Source organism: Zonotrichia albicollis, chromosome 2 (genome assembly GCF_047830755.1).
Source record: "Zonotrichia albicollis isolate bZonAlb1 chromosome 2, bZonAlb1.hap1, whole genome shotgun sequence".
In the NCBI taxonomy this organism is placed as follows: Eukaryota; Metazoa; Chordata; class Aves; order Passeriformes; family Passerellidae; genus Zonotrichia; species Zonotrichia albicollis.
This window is the reverse complement of record NC_133820.1, coordinates 61,353,241-61,366,730: the sequence shown is the minus strand read 5'-3', so window position 1 is coordinate 61,366,730 and position 13,490 is coordinate 61,353,241. Positions and strand designations below refer to the sequence as shown.

The 13,490-nt window shown below is 47.2% G+C and overlaps 1 protein-coding gene across 2 annotated transcripts in view; it reads left to right on the top strand.

Moving 5' to 3' along the window:
- Positions 1–3,980: 3,980 nt before the first annotated feature.
- HSPH1 (heat shock protein family H (Hsp110) member 1) overlaps positions 3,981–13,490 on the top strand; it is a 29,781-nt gene continuing 20,271 nt past the window's right edge. The window contains exons 1-2 of one of the 2 annotated variants that reach the window (XM_014263975.3): positions 3,981–4,271; positions 5,171–5,228. In XM_014263975.3, the coding sequence (XP_014119450.2) occupies positions 4,165–4,271; positions 5,171–5,228 (165 nt within the window). In that variant the 5' untranslated portion in view covers positions 3,981–4,164. The remainder of the gene's footprint in view (positions 4,272–5,170; positions 5,229–13,490) is intronic. The other variant, XM_005482478.4, reaches the window with a different exon arrangement.

Sequence of the window (13,490 nt, the reverse complement as noted above, 5' to 3'; positions counted from 1 at the left end):
AGCTGAAGTACTGGATTATACTGCAAGGGTGAGACTACTGGAGCTGTCTAGTGAACTAATTCGTACTTCCAGAGAACCACAGCTTGACAGGAATGGCAGTCCTTCTTTGGAATAAGCAATGACCTGAAATGCTCTTTACCCTTTTAAAACTTAGCTGGGAACCCAGGAACAAATGAACCCTAATCTCACTAGGTTGCATTAAAGACCTTCTCAAATGATGAGAGACAGAAGCAGTGCAGAAGCTTTGATTGACCAGCATGTGCTATCACAAGGGCCAACTGCTCACATTTACAGAGGCAGCTGCAGTAAAGCTGGCACAGGCAACTTCCAAACAGATTAGAACAATAGCATGGGCTGGAATGCAGCTCAATCCCCAAATGGAAAGTGAGAACATATATAAAGTCCCCAGATAAATGACAGAGACCTATTTACTTGGAGTGCAATGTTTCCACATTGCCTGCCTATACTGGGATGGGTTCTCCTGCTTTCTGTTTCAATAAAATATGAAGATTATGTACAAAGAACACCACCTCTACTGTCTCAGCAGAGATCCTGTAGATCTCTGTTTGGGCCTCTGGCAACACAGCAGAAATTTCAAATACTCAATTGATTCCTATGTTAATTTGGAATAAGTGCCTATGCTTGGCCTTCCACAGGGACATCAGCCCCATCCTCTGGCTGACTGAGGTCATGTTTTATAATGGTAACATTCCCTGTATAGACACTAATGTCATCCTATCTCTGCTCCCCATGGCAGGTTACCAACACTAGGACTGGTTTAACAGATGAGATAACTCCTGTTCCCAAGTTAAATTCAGTTTCTGAACACCCTTATCAATGCTCTGGTAGAGGCCACAGTATCAAACACGAAAATATTTTTTAAAGGCCTGATCAGCAACCATTTTAAAGCATTGCTTGCACTGAAGAAGGTCAGATTGCTCTTTTCTCCAGGTCAGAATGTGGGAGTGTTTACACAAGCCATTAAGTGCCACAGTAAGAGCGCTTAGAGAACTCAACTCCCTGCATGTACTGAGGGGTGAGGAAAAATCTACCAAAGGCACCCTTTTATCACCAAACTATCTCTTCATTTATCATAGGTTAAACACCAAAGTAGACAGAATATTTGGGTAAACTGAGCAACACTCATCCTAAATGTGCGAGGCAACCTCAAAAACTTGAAAATCACAGCTCAGTCATTATATTCTGGTAACAAACTACAATAGTTGATGTTTTGCAAAACCACAGAGGTTAAAACAGAGCACCCATATGCAAGAACCAAATATCCCCACTGAACACTGAGAAAGCAGGAGTAGCAGAACTCTCCTCTCCCCTTCCCAGCAGCACTAAGATCACAGACAACATGACCAAGGAGAACATTAACAGAAACTTCACATCAGGCCAGCATTACTGTCCACATGGACATCCAGTAAAGGCTGATGTGACACCCAGAAAGAAGGGCAGCACACTGGTTAGCCTCAGTTCGGAACGGTTAGTGTTCCAACGCTAACCCCAGCAGAGGTCACAGTGTTTCCTCACCCACCCTACAAGAAGACTGACTGTCCATATGTAACCCTTCCTGTCTCTAGTTTAGAAGGAAGACACGCACAGTCTCCACACTGCTGGAAGAAATAACTAAGACTTTTCAGAATCCTTTCCTAGACTTTTGAAATAAAGCTTATAATCTCATTTCTACAGCTCTTGGTAAATCAGGGTTTTAAGGATTTCCATCCCGCTGGCTTTATCCAGAGCATCAGTCTGGACAGACAGATGCAAGTGTTCTCACTGCCAGGCTTGCCAGTGTTAACCTCAGCCAGTCAATGTCGTGGCATTTCTTGATGCCTCTTCCATCTTGTATTTCTGATGAAAAACAGGGGGTTTTTATTCACACCAGAACATTCAAACTTACCCCTGCACAAAGCAGTTCCTGCTGCATTGGGCTGTGCCCACAGCCACAAGGTTTCAGCCCACAGATCTGCCGGCAGCATGCAGGACTGGCCCAATCTTTCAGAACAGCCCTCACCATGGCCTCAGCTGCCCCAGGCCAGAGGCAGGAACCATCTCTAGCAGCACCTTACCAATTTTACCTCCCTCAACAGTTCTTATCTCCTCTCTACTCCTCCTCAACACCATTTACAGTTCCATAGTGGGAACACATAGCGAGTCGCTACCAATATGTGCTTCTGCTCTAGGCTGAGTAAAAATAAACTTTATTCCTATACTGGGATTCCAGTTCATTGGAGGCATAACTCAACCACTGCACTGCACCATCAGAGATGGTGCCAGCAGAGTAACTTCCAAATTCGCTGCTGATCTTTTCCTCCCTTTAGAGAGCAGCTGCAAATCTGGGCAAACAGTCAAGTTTTCTTCTTTTTCTATTCAAGGATAAACAGTTTGTAACAAAAGAGAAAAAGCAGAAAGAATATTTGGTATCTACTTTTATCATCTATGGCAACAGTTTAACCACCAGATATGTTGCATGTCCATAATTTGCCAGAACAGGAATTCCTAAACAACCACGGAAAATGCTAGGTACCCTATTTCTTGTCAGGCAGGGTGACAGCTGACAAACAGGTGAGCCAATAAATTAAAAGACTGGTTTTTAACATTCAAGTTCTGCAGAAGTGTTATCCAGGATACAAGGACTTTGGATGCTCAGGAAGGCCGCTTAAGTACTTTAAGCATTTCTGTATCAGGATATTTAAGCAGCTAAATACTTTGATGAAGTCTGTCTCCTCATTCAAAGCTGGAAATACATTACCATGAATATTTACCATGTCAAGTAAGGACATGAAACTTCACCAGCTCACACACACACATCTACCAGGCCAACCTTGTTCTGAGATTAGAAGCTGCATCTTTAGCTAGTCACGCTGGTATCATGAATTTTTCAGCCCTGTGTCTCCTCTGAAACAGGCAAGCACTATTTTAGGAGACCAAATCCTCCCCATACCTCCCCTCCCCAAGAGGGGTCAAAATCCAGCAGAGCTGAATGCTACTCAACACTGAAGCAAAGCTTTATCAGAAATTGCTGAATCACAGTTCCTAGAGAGGGGTATTGGGGGTGGGAGTGGAAATATCTTGCCTCTTCCATGCAGGGACACTCAGGACAGTGAATGCTATCATCTCTCCCTGCCCTTTGTAACAGCCAGGACCTGAAAGGCAGCCCCAACATGCAGAGAGTACATAGCTTTAGGCTGTGCCTGGGGGGTGTAAGGCTGGACATTAGGAGGAATTTCTTCACGGAAAGGGCAATTAGGTATTGGAATGGGCTGCCCAGGGAGGTGGCGGACTCATTGTCCCTGGAGGGGTTTAAGGAAAGACTGGATGAGGCGCTCAGTACCAAGGTCTGGTTGTTATGGTTCTGTTACGTGCTGGACTCGATGATCGCAGAGGACTTTTCCAACCGGATTGATTCTGTGATGGATGCACTGCTGACAACCGAACAGGGTCTGTGTACCCACCACACCTCCGTACGGAATGCAGGGGGTTAAGGCTTCTTCCAGCAGGGATGGGGTCCTGCACAAAAAGCTAGAGCTGGACTGCTAGGAGGCAATAGAACATTTATGTTATAGCGGATTGTGGCACGCCGAGACAAAAGCCCTCTGCAGAGAGCCAGTGATGCGTACAATTAGCATATTTCGCCCGCCAGCGCGGGAGGGAGATACCCACAACAACGTGACTAAGAGCTCTAGAGAGGGTACCCAGTGCACTAAAGTGAGGGCACGGACGGGAAAAGCTGCTCGTATCCCTTTCTCCCGCACATTCCGGGTCGGGGAGCCCCTGCCGCCTTTCTCGGCCCCGGCCCCCGCCGCCTCCTCCACACGGCCCCGCCCCGCCCCGCCCCGCGCGCCTGGCCCCGCCCCCGGGGGGCCGGCGGCGTCCGCGATCGCCGTGGAAACGGTCAACGTCACCGCGCTCGGAGCCGCCGATTGGCGGGAATTGTTCGAGAAGGCGGCCGAGGGCGGAAGCGGAAGCCGCACGTGGAGCCGGTGAGTGGCTGCCGCAGTTTCTGGAAACTTCGCCTCATTGTCATATTTAAAGCGGCGGCGGCGCCGCTGCATCCCCTCCCCGCCCGCCCGCCCGCGCACGCTACGGGGACCGCCGGCCGCAGCAGCACCGGGAGCGAGCCGGGCAGAGCGGGGGCCTCCCTCTGGCGCCGGGGCCATGGCCGTGGTGGGCTTTGATCTGGGCTTCCAGAGCTGCTACATCGCTGTGGCGCGGGCCGGCGGCATCGAGACCGTCGCCAACGAGTTCAGCGACCGGTGCACGCCGTGAGTGTGGGGGTGCGGCGGGCAGGGGCCGGTCCGTGCCCGGCGGGGCGCCGGGCGCCGTAGAGAAGCTGCTGGAAGTTTCGCGGTGGGGCGTGGGGGGGGTTCCCGCTGTGCGGGGCCAGCGCGTTCCCCGGCACTCGCCGCCTCCGGGGCTGCCGGGGGGTCGGTACAGGGTGGCGGGGCCGAGCGGCAGCCCGCTGTGTGTCCCTCCGAGCCGCTGCGTGCCCCCGTGCTCCCCTTCCCGCTCCAACCCGCTGTGTGCCCCGATCCCCTCAGCCGCTGCGTCCGGCTGCGCCCCGACCCTGACCCGCTCAGTGCCCCCGGGCCCCACCCGCGTTGTTCCCCTGTATGTCCCGGTCCCCACCCTCGGTGTTCCCCCGGTCCCGGCCCGTTCCGTGCCCCGGAGCCGGAGCGCGTCCCGCGGGTAGTGCCCGGGGCTGTGCGGAGCCGCTCGGGCCGTGCTGCGGCGGGCGGGGAGGATCCCGGGGGGCAGCCCGGGTGAAGTGGGACACGGGCGGACACGCTGCCACCCGTGCTGCGGAGGGTGGGCTCTGCCAGCTGTTCAGGGCAGCTCTCCCTTAGTCAGAGGTTAGATACAGAAAGCCTCTGGCTCCAAGCAGGAGTTAGTTGACAAGTTGGAAGCAGCCATGCACAGACGGGTAGGGTGTAGTCCGGCTGTGAGCTCTGAATTGCGATCATCCTGTTCCACCGTTCGGATAAGCTATTGGGAAAAGTCCTGGATTTGGGCCAAGGCTTTAAGACGGATAAAAGTCTTCCTGTAGTTTTTTTACGACAGGAATGACACTTTAACAGAAAGGCTAAGGTGTTTTATCTGCAGTAGCAGAAAATGAATCCGTGAGAGTTGTCAGTCGTGTTAATTAGCCTGTTGTTCTTTCCAGGTCAGTGGTTTCATTTGGATCCAAAAACAGAGCTATCGGTGTTGCGGCTAAAAACCAGGTAGGTCATTTCCTGCTGCAAACTGTTGAAGTACCAGTGTGTGTGTAAAGAGAGTTGGCTGTGTGTATTTAAAGCCAAACAGCCTCAGTTTCTTGTTGAGTCTTTTATTTTAGAAATGCTGCACTATGCTGCCATGCTTTCTTTGGAGAAATGTAGGATGTTTTTGCTAGAATGCTTCTGCTCCCTGCTTCATTAATGTAATACTTTCCAGTGGAATATGTTCATATTCTGACAAGTTAAGGTCACTGGATTTCTTTTCCTAATGATTGTATACAGGATTTTCCTTGTACTTGATGGAAAGCATTTTAAATTCTGTATATAGTCTCTTAAAATTAGATGTAAAGGGAGACCTTTTGCTCAGATTCTTAAAGCTATTTAGGGTACCTTACTACCTTTGGATTTGCTGTAAATTAAATGCTGCTGGTTTTGAAGGTGCAAGTCCTTATTTTGGTTTTTTGTTGTTTTTGTGTTTTTTTTTTTTAATTGAGGTGCTTTGAAAGATTGAATGTTTTCTTTGTTAAAGTAGTATTTTCAGTTTAGAATGAGAACTTGATTCCAACAAGTCTCAGAATAACAAACTGTAATGATTAAACAAATCCTTAGGTATTGTGCGTTGTTACATAACTGCTGCTGGGAGATCAAGCATGCAGCCTCAGCTGGCCTGTGCATCTCTCTCATGTAGCAAAGGACTGCAGTGGGTTTCCATGGAGAGAGCACTGGAGGAGACTTTATTCCACTATAATAGCACTCCTCTTAATTTTGAATAGCCGAGGCAATACAAATACTTCACATGTTAACAAGCACGGGCACATTCAGTTACAGGTTAGCATTTGGAGTAATTAAGTAAATACATGTGTTTGTGGTTTTTTCTTAAATTTCATTTCAGCATTGCTCAGTTGACTGCTGACATTGTTGCAAGTCAGAAACTAGCATGATTCATTAGTGTGCAAAAATGAGTTGTTACTCAAAATGAGAAATTATCTGAACCTGATGTAGCCTCAAGCATGTTTCAGTATTGTTAGATTGTTCCAGTAGGTCCTGTGGAAAATATGAAGGAGGCTGCAAGTGAGGCAGATTCTCTTAGATTGCATTTACAAGTATGTATTTGCAGTGATGAACACCTGTGACTTTAGTACCTTCAGACTAACCTGTATGGTGTTACTTGACTGAGTGTTTCATGCTTGGCTCTCCTAGAAGTTGAAGCTAAATATTTTTGCCAGGAAAAAAGAATGTAATACTTTAAATTATAAAAGATGACAGATCGTTTATTTCTGTAGTTGTAAGTCATCCAGTTTGGCAGATGACTTAAGATGTGAATTGTGTTTCTTCTGTAAATGTGGAAGTTTCCTGACATGGAGTACTGAGAGTTACATTTTTGGTGTCTTCAGATGTAATAGCTACTTAAATCAAGGAATGCAATGATTGTTTTTATTTGAAAAATAAAAAGCAGAAAACCAAAAATATCCCGCAAAATAAAAAGAGGTTTTGACTGGTGACTTCTATGGTGTGATTTTGTGAGAGAACTCAAAATACTCAAAGATGCTCTCTTTAATATTTGAGAAATTGCTGCTGGAGCAAATTTTCAGCAAATTTCTGTAACCTTTAGGTAAGCATGGCGGCACTGGAGATGAGAAAAGTACATTAGTTAACAGATCATAATTCTCAGCTTTCTTAATTCTGACTAAGCAGGAAGATATTAAAACAGATCTAATGGCATACAATTACTCTAAAAATATCTTAAGATTGTTCTCTTAGAAAAGGCTTTGAGGTTAATTCTAAATTAGGCTATAAAAGCTGCCAGAGTGTTTGTGCTTCTCTACCCACTACATGGTAATAATTCCTGCTGCTACGTTCTTCAGTCGTACAGCTGTGAAATACGTAGCATTCAAGCACTCTGAAGTTGTGGCTATACAAATAAATAAAACCATGCTGGGCAACAATCTTCAACACAGGAACCTAACTACTCAATCACATTTAAGTACTGGAATAGTTCCTGGCATGATTTTTGGCCTGCGTTAACTTGTGCTCGTACTATTAATTGCTGAGCACTGTTTGGTGATTGGAATAAACCGAGGATGACTCTCAGCAGGCAGTCCAAGTGTGACATCTTTCCACAGACACAGCTGTCTAAGAGTTACTGCTTTTTAGTGGGAGTATGGCCTCCTTTTTTTGTCAGGGAGCTTTTCTGTAGGAGAACTGTCCTAGTTGAGTAGCATTTTAATAAAGATGTAGCTCAAATTCTTCTATTCCGTGGTGGAAAATTTTTAGTGCAACCAGGAATTGATGCTTTTCTTTGAGGGTAGTGAATGCTAGAAATATTCCTTGGTATGCTCAGCATTTGAGTTGCTATCATGCAGTCTGTTGGTGCCTGCCTAAATCTATTCTGTAGATAATAACACACTTTTGTAATTTCTCTCTAATGAAATAGAATTAAGTCTACTCTGAGATACTTGCATTATCTCTTAGGCTGTTCTTGTTGTCTGGTTTCTGTTGTGCTTTGCATTTCTGATAACGAATGCTTCTTTATGTCACTTGCTTGCTCTGGGGAGTTTGCATTGGAGTTTAGCACATATTTCAAGCTAAAATGTTAGCAAAAAAAAATTCCAAGTTGTCTATGCACTGTATTCTTCTTTGGTCTAGTGTAGGAATTTGAGTTTCTGCTAGATGAGTGTGAGCGAGGAAATGATGTGCTTTCAAAGTAGCTCTGGGAGAAAAAAGTAACTATTGAAATATATGGGGACACTTAAGCTTGACACTTAGTAACTAGGAAAGCCCTTGCTTGCACTTTATGTAATAATGTTTAAAGTGGAGGTGGTGTGGCTTGGGTTGGAGGGCCAGTTTACCGACAGAGAAACCGGCTTCATATGTAGTTGCAATCTTTAAACATTTGAATTTGGTCTAAGTTGAATTTGGGCGACAGCAGTGAGGTGCAAGGTGAGTGGCTCTGGTTGCCAGCGCAATCAGCAGCAGAGTGCTCCAGTGCAGTGCACAGGGCGGTTTCCTGAACTGGGGGAGTGTCACGGGGAGACAAGAGCTGCCAGAAGCCTGCAGCTGAGTGGCAGTGGCTGATGGGACCTAGGTGGGGCCAGGACCAACAGCAGCAGTTTTTCCCAAATACAAAAGAAGCCCTTAGGGAGCCCTGGTGAGCAGGCTGTGGCTCAGCAGTGTGCAGGAAGGTGCAGAGGCAGCGCCAGCCCAGGCAGGAGCAGTGGTGCCCACCTGGCAGAAAGGCACGGCCTCACTCAGCTCCACACAGACAGCTCTGGCAGGGACACGCTGCCAGTACTGGGTGGCACCTGCAGGGTGAGCCCTGCTCTCAGTGCCAGTACTGGGTGGCACCTGTGAGCACAGCTCTGGGAGAATGCCCGAGTACTCTTCCACTTAGTGAGGAACTCTGGCGGGAGTGTGTGGGTTGAGGACTATCAGGGAGTGTGTGTGAGAGAGATGATATAGTGGAATTGCACCCTGCCTTCCCTGGGACGTGCCTGGGAGGCAGACCTGACACACAGAGGATTCCTTTCTCTCTCCTCCACCTGCTGGAAAACACTGACTTGAAGGGATAGGGAGCAATCTGTCACCGAGGTTAAGTTGGCCTATGTCAAAACTGCTTCCCTGAAGAAAAAGAGGACATTACTGTAGGAGACTCCCTTTGGAAGAGAGCAGAAAGCCCAATATGCTGGCAGGAACCACTTCTTAGGAAAGTCTGCTGCCTGTCTGGGGTCCAAGTTCCTGCCCTGGTATGGCTGTCAGATAATTATCCATTATTGATTTCTCAGATTGGCAGTGATGAGGTTGCACCAGGAGGTCCAAGGACAATCAGGGAAGATTTCAGGGCCTTGGAATGACTGCTTAAGGGATCAGGAGCACAAATAGTGCTATCATGTGTTCTCTATCCTTCCAGTTGCAGGAAATTATGGAGGAAACAGGAAGAGCCAGCAGACCAATATCTGAGCTTGAGGCCATTGGCAGAATTTGGGGGTTTTGATCATGGGTCAGCTTACATGACAGCAGGACTGCTAGCAACAGGCAGGGTACACCTGTCTCAGAGGGGGAAAAGGATCTTTGCACAGGAGCTAGCAGGGATCACTGAGAGCTTTAAACCAGATTTGGAGGGGGGAAGACATACAACCAAGTTTGCTAGAAGTAAGCCTGGGGTGCACTACAGCAGTGTTTGAGAGAGAGTGAGGTCCTTCACTCTGCTGCCTTGGTGGAGATGGGATGGAGATCCATTCAGCAGCAGTGACACAAGGGTTATTACTGATGTGTTTAAAAACTGTAGAAGCTCCTGAGAATGGTCACATAGGAGCTGGGACTTCTGCAAAAAGGGGTAGGATCAATAGCCCATGAAGTGCATGCCAGCAGGCATCAATGCCTGCAACACAGGCAATAAAGAGGAGGAGCTGGACACCATTGTGCAGCAGTAAAACTCTGACACAGTTGCCTTTATGGCAATGTGGCAGGACGACTGGCACAACTGGGGTGTTACTCCTACCTGGTTAAAATCTGGCTGGATTGTGGAGAGCTTTATTAATAGTTGGTTAGCTGAGAAAGGCCATGCTGACATATTGCCACTGGTCAAGCTGAGAAATCAGCAGTCAGCAAGCTGAAAGGAGATGTCAGCAGCTTGCAATCAGTGGCCTTGCTGCAACATGGAGAAAGGGAGTAGAGATTAGTTCTGAATATCTCCTAAGAATATGTAGAAAGTATCAAAAGTAGGACCATAGGAATGTAAAAGTAGGTGTAACTGCTGATATGTAACTAACCAATCCTGAGCTCAACTTTTGCAATATGCATGAAGTTAATTACGAACTGTATTTAACCCGCTGTGCTGATCAATAAAATTGGGCCTGTGATGATCAACCTGATGTCCTGGTCTCCTTCCGTCGACAAATGGTGGAGAATGCGGGCAACGCTGCGGGCAACGATGCGGCAACGTTGAACCCCTGTCCTTTTTTCTCAGATTACAAAGAAAAAAGGGAACTCGCCACGGTCCGGAAGTTGGGTGGGGGTCCTAGCAGCGGGACGGTGCCGGATTATTTACAAAGACTGGATTATTTATAAAAAGCACCCTTGAGGATCGCTCAAGTCCCTACGTGCCGCCGAAGTCTGGAGCTGCGACAGCGCGCGCTGAATAGGTATGGATAGGCAAGCGGCATATGATTTATTCTCCTCATATTTAGAAAAGCGAGGGGTAAAAGAGATAGATTTAAAAAAGGAATTACCGGGGTTGTTAGCTTATGGTCATTCTATAGGTATGTTTACTAACCCACATACAGTACATGAGCTTTCAGAGTAGAAAAATTTTGGAGAGGTGTTAATAGACTCTGTGTTAGATGGGGATAAATCAGCTAAAAAGTTTGGGAAATTATGGCGGGTAGTGTATAATGCATTGCTTCAGCAGGTCTCTGAGAGAAAGGCAGCAGAAAGGGCTACAGAAGCTCATAAGAGGAATATAGGATATGGTCGTGAGGATGACCCTTTAGCACCTTCTGTAACTAAGATACTTATGCCTAAAAATCCCCAGCATAGTGGTGTTGAGGACATGCTTTTAGAAAGTGCGAAACCGTCTGCGCCTCCCTTGCCTGAGGGGGAAGGCGAGCCGGGTGGGGGAGGTAAAAGCAAGCCAGCTTTGCCTCCACAGCCGGCTTCAGGCGGGTCGGATGGTGGGGGGGGCAAGCCAGCTCTGCCTCCGCCGCCGGCTTTGCCTCCGCCGCTACCCCCGAGCAGGCCGGCTCCAGTTACAGCTCCAGCGGGGGGGTCCCTTCCCCCGCGCGAGCCGGCTCTGCTCGAGCGTGCTCCGGTTTCAGCTTCGGCGGGAGGGGGGCTCCTTCCCCCGCGCGCGCCGGCTTTGCCTGAGCAAACTCCGGTTGCAGCTGCGGGGGGGTCGCTTCCCCCGCATGAGCCGGCTTCTTTCGGGCCGGCCCCGGCTTCACTGACAGCTCCAGCGGGGGGGTCGTTTCCCCCTCGCGAGCCAGCCTCTGCTTTACTGCCTTCCCAATGCGAAAATTCGGCGCCTGCATTAAAATGCCAGCAGCATTGCACCTCCAAAGAGCCAGCTCCCATCCCAGGGGCACACCGTGATCTATGGGGGGAAATGGCTAAACAAAGGAGGGAAGCTTGGTCTGCTTTGGCAAAAGAGATGATGCAAATGGGAGATAGTGAAGCCGTAGAAATAGCTTCTAGTCTTGCATGTCCGGTTACTTATACACCACAATATGATGCACAGGGGAATTTAATGCATAATGTAGCAGCATATTCTGCCTTAGATTAGAAGTTGTTAGCTCAGCTACGTTCTACAGTTAGTCAGTTTGGTGTAAAAAGTGAACCTGTTAAGCAAATGTTAGATTATATCTTTAACACTCAGATTTTATGCCCAAATGACTTAAAAGGGATAGTGCGTTTAATATTTACTCAGCATCAACAATTATTGTTTAATGCACATTGGCAAGCATTAGTAAATGAGTCAGTTGCTGTACAACGGGCTCCGGGAGATCCATTGCATAGAGTGACAGTAGATGAACTTATGGGATTAGGAGCATTTCTGCGTACAGAAGCACAGATGATATTGGGACCAGATAAGCTTAGAGAGACTATGAGATTGATGCGTGCAGCGATAGATATGGTTAAAGAGCCAGGGAGATTACCAATTTATATGGGTATTAAGCAAGGTAGAGAAGAGTCATTCGGAAATTTTATCGATAGGGCGGCTGCTGCTATAGATCGAGCCGGTGTGGCAGACTTTCTTAAAGGGGCGATATTGAAGCAGTGTATCCTTCAAAATAGTAATCCAGCAACCCAAAGAGTATTATCTACTTTGGGAGCAAATTAGACCATTGAAGAAGCATTAGAGCGAATAGCATTAATGCCAACTGCTTCGCAGGCATTTCTAGTAGATGCTATAAAGGAGTTAGGATTGGGGTTACAAAAGCAGGCAGAGTCTAATCAGAATCAGGTGTTAGCTGCTCAGAATCAAGTGTTAGCTGCTCTTGCTCCTCTCCGAAGTGGCTCACTGCCGATCCAGCTCCCACAACACCACAGCTTGTAGACGGCGGTCGGGAAACTGTCAGCAGAGCGCGTTTCACGGGGGCCGCGCCCAGACACAAGTAGCTGCCGTGACATCGGAGACACCGGCACCAGCTGCCGCGACATCGCAGCCACCTCCTGCCTGCAACCCGCAACAACAGGGAGCCTCGGTTTGGACTTATCTGCCGCAATAGAAGTAATAATAATGACCAATCTTCCTGAGAAAATACCAACTGGAGTAAAGAGTCCTCTTATATTAAATGGACAAACATGTGGAGCATTATTATTAGGACGCTCTTCTACAACTATGTTGGGATTATTTGTTTTGCCTGGAGTTATTGATGCAGACTTTACAGAGGAAATACAAATCATGGCTTACACCCTCTATCCTCCAATTAAAATTACAAAAAGACAACGTATTGCACAATTGATACCACTATCACAAATAACCTCTAGAATACAACCATTTACTGAACAAGCACGGGATGAAAAGAGTTTTGGCTCCACTGGTGTTACACTTTTAACTGTGGATTTACAAAACAGACCAAAGCAAAAGGTCACAGTTACTTATAGGCATGAAAGCATAACCCTTTATAGATTATTGGATACAGGAGCAGATACCAGCATTATTTCTCCAGAGGCATGGCCACAGCATTGGCCTCTATTCCCATCAGCAAACATGCTCACCGGAGTAGGAGGATTTACATTGGCAAGCAGGTCGCCCTCTTTGTCTGTGTCCATTGAAGATCAACAAATATCTGCTGTGTTTTCAATTGTGCAACTGCCTCCTACAGTCTCCTGCCTAATTGGAAGGGACATTTTAACGCAACTGGGAGTGGTGTTAACTAATCAGCACCCTTTGGAGTAATTGCCATTGCTTGGACTTTCCCCATTCCACTCACCTGGAAAACAGATACACCGGTGATGGTTAAGCAATGGCCTCTAAAAGAGGAAAACCTTATGCATGCTCATGAATTAGTGGAGGAACAATATTCAAAGAGACATTTACGACTTTCCACGAGCCCCTGGAATACACCTATTTTTGTGATCAAAAAGAAATCAGGGAAATATCGTTTAATACATGATTTGCGAGCTGTAAATGATCAAATAGAACCTATAGGGGCCTTACAGCCTAGTCTTCCTAATCCAGCTATGATTCCAGAACATTGGCCACTCTTAATCATCGACTTAAGGGACTGTTTCTTCACCATTGCCCTGCATCCTAATGATGCAAAAAGA